This window comes from Neolamprologus brichardi, chromosome 7, assembly GCF_056152115.1.
Source record: "Neolamprologus brichardi isolate AB-2024 chromosome 7, ASM5615211v1, whole genome shotgun sequence".
Lineage (NCBI taxonomy): Eukaryota > Metazoa > Chordata > Actinopteri > Cichliformes > Cichlidae > Neolamprologus > Neolamprologus brichardi.
In genome coordinates, this window is record NC_142110.1 from 54001406 (window position 1) to 54020954 (window position 19549).

Consider the following 19549-nt stretch of genomic DNA (forward strand, 5'->3'; position numbering starts at 1 on the left):
TTTTTTTTTTCAAGCATTTTGAAATGTCAAAAATGCATTTAGGGGAAATAAAAGAAAAAAACAAAACAAACCCAGGAAACAGTAGGATCAACTTTGATCTACTCAGTATTGTTCCCACTGTTAATGGTTTAAAGCACTATTTAAAAAAATAAAAAAAATAAAAAAGAATTTAATCATAATAGATTTCGCAGCACTTTTGTGATGTTAATTAGAAATTTGCACGTAATAAATTAACGTCTAAGTTTACTGCAGTGGGAGTGTCGCTTCTTTCTCAATGTGGCTGTCACACCTTAAAATTCCACGCTTTCAATCAAAGAGTAGTAATTACATAAATAAAAACAATGCTCACTAAAGGACAACTGACGTATCTTCTTTTCACTAAAGTGAAAACACGTCTTTTATTCTACTGCAACTACGAAAATGTTAAAAAAAAAGGAACAAGTAAATGTCACATTTGGATAGTAAAGTTCAGATATAGCATCATGCTTTAAAAACAAGTGAAAAAAGAGGATTAAGAGAAATGATTCACAAAATGAAAGGATAAAATAGTGTTCACTACATGTAAATGTGTAGAGCGTTGCAGTTATAGCTTACAAAAATAAAACTGTCTCCAGATGGGAAAGGTTTACAAAAAGAATTTATTGTTTCAACAGATTAATTTCACAATATAACTGGTGTAAAAAACCCAACTATTAACAAATAGAAAAAATAATCTACTTCCTGTGCTTTAAACAAGATTGCACAACAATGCGACTGAAGTGTTAAATGCAATCAACATTTCAGTGCAGAACAAAAATAGTGCAGATTATCTTTAAATCAAGCAGATTTGAATCGTTGCTTGTATTCCTTTTTTGTGTTCAGCTGATACAAATTGATTGGAAATTAACCTGAAGTATATTCAAAATATAGAGCTATAATATGAGCATTAGCCAGCTTTAACATGGTGTTGGTGTGTTTGTGGTATTGTCTTAACTGGTCTCTACAATGAGTTTGAGATGATTTTTTTCAGCTTCATGACTTCTTCAGTGGTGAGCTGAAAGAGAGGAGCAGAGCTGGAATTGACCATGAGCATAGCTGAAGGCTCCGTCTCTGCCTGCTGCTTCCCTCCCTGGACACCTGCGTAGAATTTATAAGCAAAGTCTGGCTGAGTCCTGGGGGGACTAGGGTCGCTCTCCACTTCAATGGATGACTGGGTCTCTCTCTTATGGGCACCCCAGAAATTGGGTGACTTGGAGTTGTATGACTTATTAATATCCTGCTGATCAACTGACAAGACATCCTGGTTTACTGCATTTTTCAAAATGGCACCTGAAGGCAAAGGCTTGTAACTCATGAATTGGTTTTGGATTTTATTGTTGTGACTGAGGTTTGGCACATTTCTGAATGTTAGATCGTCAGCACAACTCTGGCGTTGGGGATTTGTGTGAAATGTCAGGTTGGTAGGGAAAGTGTTTGCGTTAGGCCAATTCCTTTCTGCAGGGTGTCCTTCCTGAGTAGGCTGAGGAACCTTACTTTCATGCATCATTGCTGAGGACTTGCACATCTTGAGCAATTTATGAAACACTGACAGGGGTAACTCAATTTCCATTTTGCCATCCTTCTCTTGAGGGAGACTGGACAGTATTTGGCTAAGATTGAGCCCCATCACTTCTGGAATCACTTTTGTCTCTTCTTTTGGCGTGAGTGCAAGGTCTGTGTTTGGAGAACAGGGTTTTTGTGCCACTGCAGCAGCCTCTGTTCCCAGTGGCAGAGCAGAGTCATATATGGGGCTGCTTGAGGGTGCCGTAATATCGACATCAATAACTTGTTCCTCCTGTGCTTTCATGGTATAAGGAGAGGGTGCAACTCCATCACTTGACTCCCCATCTTGTGTCTCAGAGCCTTCATTTGTCGGGGCCCCAGTATGATGATGGGCATATAGTGTGGATGGTTTGTTCAAAAACTTTGGGTTCTTGCTGGCTGAGGGTGGAGCAAATGATGAAACAGGGTTGTTGCTGATGTCCCGGGCTGATGATTTAATGCTGAGGTTCAGGGGCTCAGCCAGTCCGGATGAGGTCTTGTACCGCTCAGCCAGGTAACGCAAGTGCTCTAATGGTTCCTTCACCCTCTCTGTTGAGTTTACACAAGGTTGACTGTAAGAGAATTGGGGCTTGGGAGCAGGGGGGTGTTGTGTGGCCAATATTGAGGGGGGCATAGGGATGTAGGGAGGCAGAACTGTGGGGCTTGACTGATAGTAGGGAGGGTAGTGGACAGACAGAGGGAAGAGATTTCCGTGTTGGTCTGTCTGGAGGTTATGAGGGTTCTGCTGGAGAAACACAACGGTTCATCAGGTGTTTGAAGAGGAGTTATGGAGCTACATAAGAAAGTAATTCCACTCTCATTCCTGCTTGATAAAAATTACACGGTGTTGCTGTTAGCCTGATAGTTGTTCATTATTTTCTTTATGCCTTCACTTTAACAAGGCTTTGGCACCTGTTACATATTTTCAGTACAATCCATGAGGTTCTTAACTTCCTATGTAACCCATTCTTCAAAAAAACAAAACAAAAAAAACCCCATAAATTTCCTTCAATGTAAGGATTTATTTATTGTGTTTTAAAGATAAAATATTTAACTAACAATGAAAGGTTTTCTAAATAGCAACAAGAGTAAATTGTTCAATATGGAATAATTTTTCATTTAATTTAATAAATAATATTTCTATAATTTTAATCAATGCAAAGCAATAAATCAATTTTGTTATAATTTTTTTTGTGTGTATGTCAGTAAAAAACAATACCAACCTGATACACTGGTACGGATACCAGCCTACGTTTCGCTGGTCTCTGGACACCGTCGTCTTCTTCTTCACTGTAGCCGGCAACAAAGTGGAATGGCTTTGGCTGATGATGAGGCAGCATGGACCTGATGGAAATGCCTTTCACGTGGCATTCATAGGGCAGCAGCAGCCTACACAAATAAAAAAAAAGGATCAGATAAAGACAATACAACACCCATTCACAGCCAGATGGACGGACGGGCATAATTGGAACTTACTTCTCGTAGTGTCTGCGGGTGCAGGTGGCTGCGCTTGTACTTCGAGGGTTTCCACCAAGTGTATTGTAAACCTGTTTCCACAGTTGCTGAGCAGTCACCTAGAGTAATACAAAAGTGTGACTGTGAGTTTTGACATCTTAGCAATATTATTTTTACTGCAAGCTTAATTGAAAATACCTTTAATATAAAACTACTATACTATAATACTAACTTACTATTACAATGACAATATTACTATTATTATTATTATTATTATTAATGATAATAATAATAGCCATCATGATCATCAAAATTATTCTCATAATAACGAGATTATTAGATTATTACCTGGTGGTAGCCGCCCAAGTCATTGACAGTTTTGAACATGACAAATAAATCAACTGAAAAAAGGAGAGACATACATGTTAAAATAAAATTGACACAGTTGCAAATTTAGGAATATTAATTTCACTAGAAACCCTTTCAAAAAATTACTTTCACAAAACATTTAATAACTGAGAACTAAATATCACAGTTTCTCGGAGCTGAAGCTAATAGCAGTGGTTTGCTTTAGCACTTGTTTTAAAACAGAATGAAGAAACTGTAGCAAGAAGAACATGTTCTTCATGGCATCTTCATAGCATTTAAAGAAAAGGCATTCATGATGGATGAATTTTAAAGAAACTGGATTCGATAATTGTAATAATTCGTCTTTATTCAATGACCTGATGAATAATTTAACAAATATTTATATCTTGATTACTAGCTCAAAATTTAACCCAAAGTTACATCTACAAACATCTACAAGCAAAGAGAAGCAAATTGCAAATCAAGCAAAGTTTTACAGATGTTTCCTTTACTCTTGTCGCTACTACTGATTTATTGGTAGGTTCTCCATCAAAACATGTTGTACAGACGCATTTTCTTTTTGAAATATTAAAAATATTTTTAATGAGAATATAACATACTTTCTAAAGTGTTTGGACATCATTTTTTTCTCACATTAAACAACAGTGAATTAACACATTCTTGAGCTGTGAATCCAAATGTGCTGTAATAGATAATATTTACTTTGTTTGAAGCCCAGATGTGGGATCCTTTCTATTGGTGTTTCTCTCTTCTTCATAAAAAGGTAGAGATCTTTGAGAAATTGTTCCTCTGTGATCTCCTCCACCAGTTCTTTGGTTCGCTCCTCTTTGAATTCATTGTGTGCCATGTTCACTTGTACCTGGAAATGCAGTTAACAGGAGAAAATATTTTATGCTGTGAACTTTTGTTATTTGTGTGTTATTTGTGTGAAAAATTGTTTTCTCTGACAACTACACAACAGCTCTACAACAAAGGTGACTAGAGACTGAGAAATACTAAATGATGAATACTTTTTAAAATGATTTTTTTAATGATCAAGTAAATGCAGTTATACGGTGACTATTTTTAGGATTCTATCAGAAATATTGTTACTCACCTGTGTTTCCATTAAGAGAACAAGGATAGGTAAGATTATTTCATTGGCCAAATAGACCAGAGAAAAAGCTGTCTACTACTACTCGAATATAGTGGTTTGTACTCGCTCCAGATGATTTGAAACAAAGATCGCTGCTGCTAGTCTGTTGTCGTGTCAGTCATGAACTTATCTCCAGTGTCTGTGGGACAATGTGAGAAACTAGCAGTGAGGGTGTTTACTCTAACGTCTTTGTGCTGAGATTCCTATCGTCAAACCAGTTCAACTTGCTCTTTAGCATGCGCCCGAAAACCGTGTACTCCTGTCAAATGCCTCACATATTGGTAGAATAATGAGGAAACCAGGGGAAATTATTGGAAATCCCTGAACAATAACACACTGCTCAAAAAAATTTAAAGAAACTAAATTAATAATTTAAAGTAAAAAACCCAAAAAAAAACCAAAGACAAAAAACGGTGGTGTGGGGGGGGGGGGGTATAAAAAAAAGATGCAGCAGGCTAGTCCATTTTGCAAAAATATCACTGCATAGTACTCAGTAGTTTTTCTAGCCCCCACGTGCCTTGTATGCATGTCTGATAGTGTTTGTGCATGCTCCTAATGAGACGATGATGGTGTCCCATGGGATCTCCTCCCAGGTCTGTCCAGGACATCACTAAGGTCCTGGACAATCTGAGGTGCAACATCAGATGGACTGAAACATAGTGTCCCAGATGGGTTGGATATAAGCCAGATGAGTGTGGGGGCTCATTAGTGGTGTAAATTTAAAGCACCCACTGCCCCAACAAAAAGACTGACAGTGGCTTCAAGGATTTCAATTTGAAATCAGCTCTGTGCGTCGCTCCGTGGATATGCCTCTGATTGCAGCAGCCTCATTATGCCCATCCCATTATGGAGACATAATCTCCAAATAAAAAATGCTTACAAAGCCAAACAATCTCTAGACAATCACAGATCACACCACCAACCCAGTCATCCTGAACAATGTTACAGACAGCATAACGTTCTCCATGACTTCACCAGACCCTTTCAGGTCTGTCACATGTGCTCAGGGAGAACCTGCTCTCATCTGTGAAAAGCACAGGGCACCAGTGGTGAACCTGCCAATTCTGGTATTCTGTGGTAAATGCCAGTTAGACTTCATGGTGGCCGGCAGTGAGCACAGTGCCCGGCAGAAGAAATGGGCTCTCAGGCCACCCTCATGGAGACTGTTTTTGATTGTTTTGTCAGAGAGATTCACCCCACCGTTCTGCTCATCAGATTTTTTTTTTTTTTTTGCTCTGACAGAGCTCATTCTGTTCCCTGTTGCACAAAGGAGCAAATGGGTTAAGTACCCTCTACAGTCCTTGTCCAGCGCTCTTACAAACCCTGTAATACAACATATTGATGTGGCATCTTGGAGGAGTTGGACTACCTGTGCAACCTCTGTAGGGTCCAGGCATCGCTTCATGCTACTAGTAGTGACACTGACCGTAGCCAAATACAAAACTACTGAAGAAACAGCCCAAAAAGATGAAGAGGAAAAAAACTTCAGTGACCTCCATCTGTAAAACCATTCCGGCTTTTGGGAACTGTCTCATTGTTGGCCCTCTAGCGCACCTGTTGTGAATTTCATTAACACCAAAGCAACTGAAACTGATTAACAACCCCCTCTATTACTTAACTGGCCAGATCAGTGTTCCAGAAGTTGAACTGACTCAATGCTGTCCTGAAATTAAAAAGTGTCCCTTTCATTTTTTTTCAGTATCCCTACATAAGTGAACATGAGAGACTTCTGGAGGGTTTCCAAATACTATTTCAACACATCATTTTATATTTGGTGTTGTGAAATTTGGCGAAGTAGTCTAAACCGGTTGAGTTGACAAAAAAAAAAAAAAGAAATTCCCTCGGGCTTCTATTTACTCTGTGGGAGTATTAAAGTAAGTGTGAACATGATAAATTGATCAACAGCAGGTGTTGGATATGATTCAGAATATGCTTAACATAAATATTTTTAAAGTAGTAAGTATTTCCGAGAGTTTTTCTTAAAATGAATCTTATTTGAAATAGAAAAAAGATGAGAAAAAAGTCCTAAAGAAACTAAAGATGTAGGTGAATGTAAAAAATGGATATTGACCACTGGACTCAAGGGTGGAGCTTTAAAATCAAATATGTAGCATGAATACCACAAGGTATAACGAATGTCTTCTCAGAATTTGCACAGAGGAATGCAGCATTATATCATCTGTCTGCAATGACGCCTCCCAGTCTTTGTGCGTTGTTCAGCGTTGGGGTGTGGTGACTGCCCTTATCAAAACACTGCACTTTCACAATGCACAAATGAAATAACGATGCAATTCTGGAAGAAGGAATATGGGTGAAAGTTTTAATCCTCTTGAGTTCCTCTTCAGAATATTATTTGTTGAAATTGTGCTTCACAGACTAGGGATTTGTCAACAGTGTACTCATTCCAGAGACACAAAACAGGCAAATTGCAGGTGTATGCATGTATGTAGGAGTTCGTGTACATCTGAGGTCCTTTATCTATCTATATATCTATATTCAATTCAATTCAATTTTATTTATATAGCGCCAAATCACAACAAAAGTCGCCTCAAGGCGCTTCATAAATATATATATATATATATTTGTAATAATACTTCAGCAGACCTGACAATGTTTGCATGCTTTTCAGCATCTTTATTTTGCACTCGCTTGCTTTACACACAATTCGCGGCTGCAGCTATCCAGCTCAGCCACATACATCACCTACAACAACCCACAGACAGACAGCACAGCCTTTTATGCCAGCGAGGTGAGATTGCAGAACCCGTGCAGGTGCGTCCATCTCCCCTGCAGCAGCACCGTAAACCACGCCCAGCCACAATATTTTAAATGTATAGACTCCATACATGCTGTTGTTATGCCTCATTGACCACTGAAATTAAAGTTAACATTCTAACACATTCAAAATAACTTGATGAGGGCCTGGAGGTATTTCAAGATGGTGATGACATAGCAAGGCTTGCTTTTCTTTTTAGTCATGTAGGTGGTGCTACTGTGAATCCAGTCTGGGCCATAATCCTTGCTATAATTGCAGCAGCCTTATTATGCCCATCCCAAAGAGATTAATAAACCTTTTGTGTACATTAATTTCTGTGGTTTATTTTGTCCGCTACTTTTTATTTCAGTTTCAAGCAATTAATGTCCAACTCTATCTTGAAAGTGTCACGGTGGTGGAACGGACTCAGGCGCAGACTGAGAAAGCAACAATACTTTATTAATCACACTGGTGCGATATGTACATGTGAAGGGGGGGAAACACCAGGGTTCCGGGGAACAATAGGCTGGGGAAACACACTTCTTCGCACTTGCTCCGCTCCTTGTCCAAACAATCTCCACACAAGCAGCCCACTCACACTCACGGCGTCCAGGGGTCACAAAAGGGCTGATCCAGGTAAAGCTATTAACACAAACGAGGGTAAGTTGAAGGCAAGAACGGGAACAACAGAATCGCAATGAAGCCAGGCAATAATAACGAGAGTTACTCAATATTCCAGCGATAAGTAGCTCAGAGCCCCTGCCTTAAGAAGAGCTGCAAATTACCGGAGATCAGCTGCAGGTGCGTGTGTCACACAGTGGAAAATTGTGTTTTTATATTTTGTTTAGTGTCGATTTTATTTGCATGTTTTTATTGTAATAGTGATATTGCATGTTTTTATTGATATTTTTATTGCATGATTTTATCCCCATGTTAACCTTTCCTCGCCATCAGTCCCCTGACCGTGGTCGGGAGACGCGAGGGGAGATGCTTCCTCCAGGGCCGAAGTTTGTCCTCCTTCGGGGTTAACTCCCTCCACTTTCGTGGAGTAGTGAGGCAGACAGAAATCAGCCGAGGCACCGGAGAGTACTGAAGAGATGAGGCTTTAATAACAGTACTGCACACTTCGAAAACACCCTGCATAGGCTGTAGCCCGTTAGAACGCTGCTCCCGGTCGCCCTCTCTACCCATGACACACTCACTCTCTCTTTTCCCTCTTTCGCTCCCCGCGTTTCCTTCACGCGCATGCTCACACACACATCACATACACTCCTTACTGCACCCAGTCACACACAAGACAGCAATTCCCGCAACACTACCCCCACTCTGGATGGCAATTAAACAATAATTCCACTCCAGCATTGTAATGCATAAAACTGGTACACAATCCCCTTTACCACTTGGAGCCCACAGGAGATAAAAGTGTTAGCCATTACCGCATATAAGGTGAGGTTTAGTATCAACTAATTCACTTCAGTGACAAAGACATTGACTTAAGTAAGGTGTACATACATGTGCAAAATAAAGCATTGCAAGTGTTGTTAAGTAGAAAAGAAATTACACAATTGTAACTATTACATGGCGACCGGGAATAACTAACTTATCCTAGCATCTAGGAAGGCACAAATACAAATGGATAAGTGCATGTAGATAACCCCGATAACTCACTTTTTTTAAAAAAATGTAAACACTGGAACAATGAAAAATATAGGTCTCTCTTACACCATTGTAGCTAACAATGTAGAAGGCTGAAACGATTTAAACTTGAACTGAATCTTCAGTCCTACTTGGAACTGTCTATGGTAAGTAAACCAAGCTAAGTGATCCACACTCCATACCGGTGTGGAGCTCTGCGCCGACGAGTTGGTCGCTGAAACTGCTGGCCCAGGTGGTCTGGCTCACCCACCACACCCCCACCATTCTCATGGTCTACATGGGGAGGGGATGATGGGATAACCACAACCGGAGCGGGATCAGCTACAACTGAGACAGATGGCTGAGAGGAGCTGGGGCCATTGCCAGTTGCAGTAGAGAACAGACTGTGCAGACCCAGATCACGGTCTGCTGGGTCATCCTCTAAAGCTGGTGGTGGGACCTCTGTAGGGGACCACTGATGAGCTTGATCAAGGACCCAGGTATTGTCCAGGGGCTCGCGGCAGCGATAATGCTTTAGCTGGTCATGGTGGACAACTTTCACTTTAGACCTTGGGTTCTTCTGGATCCGATAAACTAGGTCATCCAATTGCCCCAGGACAAAGAATGGTCCTTCATACGATGGGAGGAACTTTCTGACCTTGTTCTTGATGTGACGTGTTCCTTTGATGAGATACCACACAGGATCTCCAGTCTTATACTGTGTGTGGCAACAGTTCTTGTCATATTGCCTTTTTGCGCGCTTGACTGACTCACCCAGGGCTTCCCTGGCGATGAGGTGGGCCAGCTCCAGCCACTCACGCATTTGCTGCACATACTCTGGAGCTGATGGTTGGTTGTCTGGATCAGGAGGTAGACCTGCGACAAGGTCCACTGGCTCACTCAGTTCTCGGCCAAACATCATGAAGTTTGGGGTGAAACCTGTAGCACTGTGTTTGGTCGCCCTGTAGGCCATGACAGCGTACGGGATCATCAGGTCCCAGTCCCAATGGCAACGCTCTGCTGTGGAGGCCAGGATCTTCTGGAGAGTGGCATTGAAACGTTCAACCTGGCCATCTGACTGGGGTCGGAATGGCGTTGTATGAGTCTTGTCTATGCCAAACAAACTGCACACCCCCTGGAACACATCAGATTCAAAATTGCGCCCCTGGTCACTGTGCAGTGCTTGAGGTATCCTGTAGCGGCACACCCACTCAGATGCAACGACCTCGGCAACGGTTGCAGCCCGTTCATCTGGGATAGGAAAGGCTTCAGTCCACTTTGTAAAGTAGTCTTGTATCACAAGCACATATCGGTTTCTGCGCTCCGTCTCATTCAGTGGTCCAAGTGGTTGTAGCTTGAGTGGCAGTACGATTTGTGGATAGAACTGGGTCTCGTCAAGGCAGTAGAAGCGACGGACCAGAACTCCATCTCTGAAGTAGAGCCGTTTCCATTGAGCCCAGTATGTCTTAGTGGCTGGGCTGCATGGTGAAACAATAGTCCATGGGGGGCGCTCACTGCTGGCCTCCATCCAGGCGCGTATGGGTGCAATGTCTGCATCAGCGTCCTGGGCTTGGCTCAGCTCCCCCATGGTCCAGCCGTGAAACAGAGAAGCAGTATCAAGGGTTTTAGCCACATATACTTTCTCAGTCAGCTTTACAGTGTGTGTATTAGTGGAAATGTTCTGGTGTGATATGTCTGTTCTAGTGTGAATTGTCTGTTCTGAGATGTCTGTGTTGGTAGGAGCGTTTTGACATAAAATGTCTGACTTTGTAAGAGCAGTTTGGTCTAAAGTCTTTGTTTCTGGTGTAGTGGTGTTATGACTTACCCCCACTAGACACACCGCTGTAGTAGCCGGTTGTCCCTCCACCCTCACCGGACTCAGCAACAGGGAGCTGGTGTCAGAGTCCAACTCGCATTGGACTGCCTGATGACTGGTCCCCCCGAGATGTTTGGGAGGGTCCTGCACTCTGCATGGACAGGACTGGCGACAGGGTCTTCTGGAGAGGCTATCAGCATTGGTGTGCACTCGACCTGGGCGGTGGATGATCTCAAAGTCGTACTCGGCAAGCTTCTCGAGCCATCGAGCTAACTGTCCCTCTGGCTCTTTCATTTTTGTTAGCCACCGCAGGCTGCTGTGGTCTGTGCGCACTTTGAAAGGCCGTCCAAGGAGGTACTGGCGAAAATGGGACGTGAAATCCACGACGGCTAGTAGTTCACGTCGTGTGGTGCAGTAGTTTTGTTCAGTTCTTGATAGCTTACGACTGCTATATGCCAGCACACGCTCCACGCCCTGTTGCATCTGTGACAGCACCGCGCCGATGCCAGTGTCGCTGGCATCAGTGTCTAGTGTCATTTCTCCATGGTCAAGTGGATAGCCGAGAACAGGGGCAGAGGTGGGTCAACACTTCAGCTTGTCGAAAGCTGCTTGGTGCTCAGCATGCCACTGAAAATGTGCGTTCTTCTTGGTCAGGTTGTGTAGGGGTTCGGCTATAGAGGCAAAATCTTTCACGAACCGGCGATAATATGAGGCCAGGCCGATGAAGCGTCTGACCTCCTGGATGGATGTAGGTGTGGGCCACATCTGAACTTTTTGAACTTTGCTGGGGTCGGTAGCCACACCGTGCTCGGATACCACATGGCCAAGATAAGCAACTTCGCGGCGAAAGAGGCAGCATTTGGCAGGTTTCAGTTTCAAGTTAGCTTGTTGAAGTCTATAGAATACCTGGCCAAGCTGTTGCAGCATCCCCGACACGTCCTTAGCCAGCACGATGATGTCGTCCAAGTAGACCAGGCAGGTCTCCCACTGCATGCCAGCCAGGACGCGGTCCATCAGCCGCTGGAACGTTGCCGGGGCATTGCATAGTCCAAATGGCATGACGTTCCACTCAAAGAGGCCTGTCCTAGTGCAGAAAGCGGCGGCCCTGCGTGCTCTAGGCGTCAGCTCAACCTGCCAGTAGCCTGAGGCGAGGTCTAATGTGCTGAACCATCTGGCAGTTGAGAGTGTGTCCAGCGTGTCCTGGATGCGGGGCAGCGGGTAGGCGTCTGTTATGGTGCGGTCGTTGAGAGCCCTGTAGTCAATGCAGAGGCGGTATGTCCCATCTTTCTTACGCACCATAACGATAGGCGAGGCCCAGCTGCTGCAGCTGCGTTGGGCGAGACCGCAGGCTGTCGTAGATCTGCTGATCAGCATTTTGCTGCTTTTCCCCTGCCATTCTTCGTGGATTTTGTTTGACTGGGGCACCAGGACGGGTTATGATGTCATGCTGCACAAGGCTGGTTCGGCCCAGGTCAGCAGGCCCTGTAGAAAACACATGTCCATAAGTGCAAAGCAAGCGTTTAAGTTGGAGCTGTTCATAGTCATTTAGGTCTGTGGAGCTCTGGGCATAGAGCTCCTCCAGGTGCTGAGGAACCACAGGAGGGCTGGTCAGAGAGTCTGCAGCTGGGGAGACCACGGAGGGTTCCACGGCCTCAGCTGGCTGGAGGAGCCCGGCAATGGATCCCGCCTTAATTGTTACTGCTTTATTGCCGAGGTTAAAAAGGCGAAGTGGGACAGCTTTAGAAGGCTGTGCGTTGACTAGGACTCTGGCGATAAGTACTTTGTGCCTCTCAACAAAACCTTTGGTGGGACTAAGCATCATGTCACCTCGAGCTGCTGCACCAGGATGCACATTGCTTTTCACCATATATTCTTGCCCCGGTTCCACCACCACAGTTCTAGCTATTCTCACTGCGTGTGACTTTGTACTGGCTTCGGTTTGGTAGTAGAGCACCTCTTCACCGAACAGGATGATGCGGCGTTTGCCGAAATCAAGACGTGCTTCAGCTTGAGTGAGGAAGGGATGCCCAAGCAGCACCTCATTTCCTTCTATATCTGCCACCAGGAAATCAACATTCACCTGTCGATTGTTGATATTGACAGGTATCTGGGCTTCACCTAGCACCGGCACGTCCCCAGGTCCCACACCAAGTAAGGTCTCAACAACTGAGGGCTGTAGTGGTGGCCTCACATCTGGGTGGATGGAGTTGTAGTAGGGCAGTGGCAGCACGCTCCTCCGGGCCCCACTGTCCAAAACAGCACTTACCTCCACTTCGTAGAGGCGCATGGGGATACTCATTTCTTGGCTTTGGCACTTAAGGTGGAGCACGGTGGGTTTTGGGCTGTCCCAAGGGCTACTGTTCAATGTTAAGGCCTTGGTGGTTTTGTGAGGAGAAGGGCACTGTTTTTGGACATGGCCCCAACCTTGACAGTTATGACAGCGAATCCCACTCCTTTTAAAGTTTCTGTGATTGTTCGGTGTTGTTGAGGGTGTGTGTGGGACAAAACGATTCGGCGTGGGGCTAGCTGCAGGTGCATGCTCAGCAACATTCTCATCTTTGTCTTTTTCTCTGACGACGGCAGCTCGGGGCCGGCGTTCAGCTGCGTTACGGGCTCCTTGCTGCATGGCACTGGTTACATAAGACGCAGCCCTTTTAGTGGTTTCATGTCGGTGGGCTATTTCGTATGCACAGGCAAGTGTGGCTGGGTGCCTCTCTAGCAACTTCTGTACTATTTCTGCATCACCCAGCCCGTTGGTGAAAACTTCAACAGCTATGGAGTCTTGTTCAATCTCTGCTCTATCACCATATGCAACAGCCACTTTTCCATAAATGTCATCTCTGAAAACATGCAGGGCCTCACCAGGTTTACGCACTCGCTGCCTCAGTTCTACAGCAACAGCAGCTGCATGGTCAGAAGAAGGGCCATATGCAGTTTCCAGTTCGTCAACCAGGCGGCGGTAATCCCATTTGGATGAGCGGGGATTTCTGTGGATAATAGCCCCTGCTGCTCCAACTAGGCAGAATTTAAGCTGAGTTGTCATTGTTTTTTCTGACCAATAGTTGGCTTCAGCGCAGCTCTCAAACCTGTGCAGAAATTCCTTCCACGGTGTGGTGCCGTCATATTGGCCCGGATGTAGGGTGGGGACTCTCTCTCTAGGGTCACCGTCCTCTTCACTGTCAGATGGGGGCTGACGGGGCACACAGCGGGTCTTGCCTGGTTTCGAGCGGGGTTTATGCTGTGCAGTGGTTTGCCCATAGCTTATGGCTTCATTAAGGCTACTGAAAGGCATACATTGCATGGGTGTATTTAACATTGCGTTAAATTGAGCCGGTGTGCTGTGTACAAAACTGTCCATGTGAGCGGAGGAAAATGGGTTTGAGTCTGGATAGTGGATTTTCGTTTGGGGAGTAGGAGCTGGATAATAGTTCATGCTGCTGCCTGTGTTTCTCTCACGGCCGTAGCTGCGGCATTCAGCGTCAACGAAGGGATTCGTGCGGGAAAACTGCGGCCGGGCCGGACCACCGGGCGGCGCGAATACGCCCTCTCCATTAGCGTGTGTGTTAGCACAACTTTCGGCACACAGGAATGGGTTCATATGTTCACATTCAGCCACAGCTCTGTCTCTGTTAGCTTCCCTAATGCTCGCGGCACCCTCGGAGACACTGGTCAGCGATATGAACGGGTTGGAGTAATTGGTCTCAAGTCCGTAGTTTTCACGAGAATGGCGAGCAGCGGCCATCGCGAGTTAGCTTAGCTACGGGCTAATGCACTTGTAATTACGGTCACTCGGCTTTATCGTTAGCCGCTTTAGCCTGTCGGTTTTTCTCAGTGCTCACCACTCCTTTAACAACGTGAGAGGGTCCCTTCGTGGTCGCCAGTGTTAACCTTTCCTCGCCATCAGTCCCCTGACCGTGGTCGGGAGACGCGAGGGGAGATGCTTCCTCCAGGGCCGAAGTTTGTCCTCCTTCGGGGTTAACTCCCTCCACTTTCGTGGAGTAGTGAGGCAGACAGAAATCAGCCGAGGCACCGGAGAGTACTGAAGAGATGAGGCTTTAATAACAGTACTGCACACTTCGAAAACACCCTGCATAGGCTGTAGCCCGTTAGAACGCTGCTCCCGGTCGCCCTCTCTACCCATGACACACTCACTCTCTCTTTTCCCTCTTTCGCTCCCCGCGTTTCCTTCACGCGCATGCTCACACACACATCACATACACTCCTTACTGCACCCAGTCACACACAAGACAGCAATTCCCGCAACACCCATATTTATAGTGCGTGTTTGGTGTTGTTGTGTAGTATTTTTTCCACTGTGTATTAAGCGGACAATTGTAGGCACCTGTGATGTGGGGGCGTTTCCCGAGGTGGCCTATCAGCCACCAAACGGACTTAAGGGAAATGGTGAGCACAAAGAGGAGAGAGGAGAGACACACGAGAAGCGAGCAGCAGGAAACAAAACGTGTGCAGCCCAGCACCTGTGAAGAAAGACCGGCCTGCCTGTGGGACGTCACGAGATATCCGACGATCGGCCAGCATAACCCGGCGATCCAGTCCAGACGACCGAAATAGCAACAGTGGGAGGCAACGCGTGAAATCCACAGTAGGGCAGGGGGACGCCTCTGCCTGCATTTGTGAGTATCGCTTTCCCACTGTTGGGCGCTAGGCGTAGCTTTGCCGGGGGAGGATAACAGCGGCTGCGCCGACAACGTTGCTGGCCCGTGTCTGTTGTTTCAGGGCGGGGCTGCGAGGGAAGCCGTGTGCAGGTGCGGAGAGCGACTGGACTACACGGCCGCGTACCGTCAGGCGGAGATAGGAGCCTCCTCCCTGGCCGGCTGCTGGCGAGTTTTACCATCCCGGAAGAGGAGTTCCTCTCCTGTCTCTTCTCCATCTAAGGAACATTTGCCCGCATGTGTGTGGCTGGACAAGAGGGAATATAGGACTCTGGGGGGAAGTTTTTATCATACAAAAAAACCATTTATTTAGTTTTGGTTTTTAGTGTATAGTTATTCCTGCCGGCAGGGCTTTTAGCGGGTTGCGAACATTATTTTTATTGTGTAGCGGGGATTTTAGCCTGTATTTGGGGGTTCTGACTGTGTTTTACCCTAAAAATAAATGGTGTGTTTAAAGCTGGCTTAGTTTCTGTTCTCCGAGTGCTGACCCACTCACTCCCTTTTCCGCTTGTATATATACGGACGTGGTGGTTAAGAGTTAGGTCCACCAGTTTAGCGGCTACATAATTTTGGCGTTTGTCGACAGGATACAAGTTTGGGGAGCAGTGTTCAGCGCCTGGAGTGCAGATATAGAGATGATGATGCCAGTGTATCCGGGTGCCCCTTGGGTACCAAAATACAAGGGTCCTGAAGCAGATCTTTCATATGGAGACTGGAAAGAACAAATACATGGTTTATTGAATGCTCAAGAAATAGCTGAGGCCCGGAAAGTAGAAATTTTAATTGGGGCTTTAAGCGGTGAGGCAAAGCGTCAAGTAAGCGTGTTAGAAGAAAGAGATAGAGACCAGATTAGGAAAATATTCACATATCTAGATTCTCTATATGGTGACAATACCTCCCTAGCGGTGCTGAGGTCGCAGTTTTTTAGCTGTATACAAAAACCAAATGAGTCGGTAAAGTCCTTTACCTTAAGGTTGAGGGAGTTGCACTGCAGGCTACAACAGCGCAATCCAAATCAAGCACCTACTGAAAAGTGTTTACAGGAACAGATGCTGTTGGGTCAAATGCGAGATCTTGTCAAAGATGTTGTTAATGAAATTAAACCGCTCTTGCCACAGCAAAGCCCAGCCGGCTCAGCTTTTAATAAATCGAGGTTTAAGCCAAAACGTTCTGGGTATGCTAATAACTGGACCCGAGAGGGAGAACCCATTTGCCATCGTTGTAAACAACCTGGGCATATTGCTAGATTCTGTCCGAGCACACTAGACCAGCAACCACCTTTAAACTAATAAACCCCACTGCTGAGGCCCAGGCGGTGGGGACAAGGGACATTCCAAACAATCAGGGGGCCAGTACAGATTTTGTGGGAGAATGTCCACTTATTGAGGTGTGTATGGGAGGAGTTAAAATGACGGCATTATTAGACACAGGCTCTCAGATTACACTGGTGCAGCAGCAGGTAATGGATCTCCATTTCCCCGAAGTGAATAAAACTGACACACCTCTGTTGTTCGCCTTAAAGGCAGCCAATGGACTTGAGATACCATACTCAGGCTATGCGGTTATGGATTTTGAGGTGGAAGGGGTGGAGATACCAGGAAAAGGGGTTGTGGTTGTGAGAAATGACTGTTCCACGCACCCTTTAATTATTGGTATGAATGTTATTAGTGCATGCTGGAATGATGTTTTTGCCAAAGGCAAGTCTGCTTTTCACCCTCAAAAGCTGAAGTCCCGCAGAGCATGGAAAGAGGCATTTGCCGTCTGCCAACAGACTGTCACCACCAAGACTGATGGCTTCCTAGGCTATGTTCGACCTGCTAGCCGCAGGGGAATCAAGGTGCCCCCAAACTGTGAAGTGATGGTCTGGGGCCGGACGTGTAAAGGCAAGGGTGGGACAGAACACTTGGCACTAGTGGAGGCATTGCCTGATGCTGGACCCTGGGGGGTGGCCCGAACCCTGTCAGTAGTCAAAGGAGGGAGGCTCCCTATCCGGGTCTGTAACCCTAATCCATACGAAGTGACTATAGGACGCTACCAGAAAATGGGCCAGTTGTATCAGGTGGAGGAGTAGGATGTGGAGTCGGACAGTGACCTTAGCCTGACAATGGGATCCGATGGTGTGATCGAGGTGGGCGTAGTTGAAGCCGCTGGGCCCGAAGAGCCTGTGATCCCTGAAGAGGAGGTGAGTCAACTGATTAACAGCATAGACTTGACCCCCCAGCAGAAGGCCGAGCTCCAGACCCTGCTGCAGAGGTGGCGAAAGGTGTTTGCTGTGAATGAGGAGGATTACGGAAGAACTGATTTGGTCCAACACCAGATCCACACAGGTGATGCACCACCCATTAAACAAAAGTATCGCCCTTTACCACCACTGATGTACAAAGAGATTAAGATACTTCTAGCAGATATGCTGAAAAAAGGTGTCATTCGGGAGAGCAGCAGTCCCTGGGCAGCCCCCATTGTGTTGGTGAGGAAAAAGGATGGCAGTTGGCGATTTTGTGTAGATTACAGGAAATTAAACACAGTGACTCATAAAGATGCGTACCCACTCCCCCGAATTGAAGAGACTTTAACATGTCTGACCAGAGCTGAGTGGTTTTCCACACTAGATCTTGCCAGTGGATACTGGCAAGTGGAAATGGATCCTAAGGATCGGGAGAAAACTGCATTTACCACTCCTCTGGGTTTGTTTGAGTTTGATCGCATGCCTTTTGGACTCTGTAATGCCCCTGCCACCTTCCAGCGCCTGATGCAGCGGTGTCTAAGTAGTCACCTTTCTGAATCTGTTTTGGTATATCTGGATGATATAATAATCTACTCACCTGACTTCTCTACTCATCTACAGCAGTTGGAGAATGTCCTGCAGAAGCTGTGGCAACATGGGCTGAAGCTGAGGCTGGACAAATGTAAGCTGTTTCACCGTCAGGTGAAGTTCCTGGGGCATCTTGTCGACCAACAAGGGGTAAGACCAGACCCTGAGAAAATCCAAGCTGTCCAGAACTGGCCTGTTCCCTCTACCACCTGTCAGGTCAGAACCTTCCTTGGCCTGGCAGGTTATTACAGGCGATTCGTCCCAGGGTTTGCGAGGTTGGCTCGACCTTTAAATGCTCTGCTTGTGGGAATTTCTAGCAGGTCAAGCATGCAGGTCCAGTGGTCTGCTGAATGTCAGGAAGCCTTCAACAGTTTGAAACGTGCTCTTACCGAGCCCCTGGCTTATGCAGATTTCCTGGAGCCCTTTGCACTTTATACTGATGCCAGTAATCAAGGCTTAGGTGCTGTGTTAGCTCAGGTGCAAGATGGCAAGGAACGGGTGATTGCATATGCCAGCAGGAGCCTACACCCCACCGAGCGAAATGACAAAAACTATAGTTCCTTCAAACTGGAACTTTTAGCTCTAAAATGGGCCATCACTGAGAAGTTCAAGGATTACTTGACAGGTGCCAAGTTTGTCGTGTATACCGACAACAATCCCGTGGCCCACTTACAGAATGCTAGACTTGGGGCAACAGAGCAACGCTGGGTGGCACAGCTGGCATCCTTCGACTTCGAGGTTAAGTACAGGGCTGGAAAAGAGAATGCTAATGCTGATGCTCTCTCTAGGTTTCCCACAGACTGTCAAACAGCCTACATAAACACCACGAGTGCTCCACGTCTGGATTCACAGGGGCTGGTGCCGCAGATGAATGACTGGAAGGAGGCGCAGGAGAAGGACATGGATCTGCGCATCCTGAGGGAGTATGTGGAAGAGGGAATTCCCCCTGATGCACCAACGAGGAGAGCCCTACCTAGCCCTGTACAGAAGTTATTACAGCAATGGAGAAGGCTGCAGGTTTGTGAGGGTACTCTGTGCAGAGAGGTAAGGGACCCTAACACTAACGAAATGTACCTTCAGATCCTATGTCCTGCAGAGAGACACAAGGAGGTGTGGGAGAAGTATCATGAGGCAGCGGCGCATGCGGGAGGGGAAAAGACACTGTCCAGGATACGTCGCTTCTTTTATTGGCCCAGCATGGAAGAGGAGGTGCGTGAATTCCAGCTAGGGTGCGCTGCGTGTAGCCTGCGAGATAGAAATAGGCCTAGAGCCCCTTTGCATCCCATTACTGTGTCGTATCCCCTTGAGGTTGTGGCCCTGGACTTTCTTACATTGGGGA

The 19549-nt window shown here is 46.0% G+C and overlaps 1 protein-coding gene and 1 pseudogene across 1 annotated transcript; one reads left to right on the forward strand and one right to left on the reverse strand.

The window, feature by feature from the left end:
* Positions 1-807: 807 nt before the first annotated feature.
* Positions 808-4649, reverse strand: arid6 (AT-rich interaction domain 6). The gene is made up of 6 exons (XM_006796917.3): positions 4481-4649; positions 4087-4243; positions 3364-3416; positions 3037-3134; positions 2784-2949; positions 808-2305 (listed from the first exon to the last, which is right to left on the reverse strand). The coding sequence occupies exons 1-6, from the start codon at positions 4490-4492 to the stop codon at positions 980-982; spliced, it is 1812 nt and encodes a 603-aa protein (XP_006796980.3). The 5' UTR covers positions 4493-4649; the 3' UTR covers positions 808-979.
* Positions 4650-16791: 12142 nt separating this feature from the next.
* LOC148102224 (uncharacterized) lies at positions 16792-17933 on the forward strand (annotated as a pseudogene).
* Positions 17934-19549: the final 1616 nt, after the last annotated feature.

Bases quoted from the DNA above. Each gene is read 5' to 3' on its own strand.
- arid6 (XM_006796917.3), bottom strand. The intron at 3,135-3,363 runs GTAATAATCTAA...GTATTACTCTAG, and splicing joins ACTTGGGCGGCTACCACCAG to GTGACTGCTCAGCAACTGTG. The intron at 2,306-2,783 runs GTTGGTATTGTT...GTGTTTCTCCAG, and splicing joins TATCCGTACCAGTGTATCAG to CAGAACCCTCATAACCTCCA.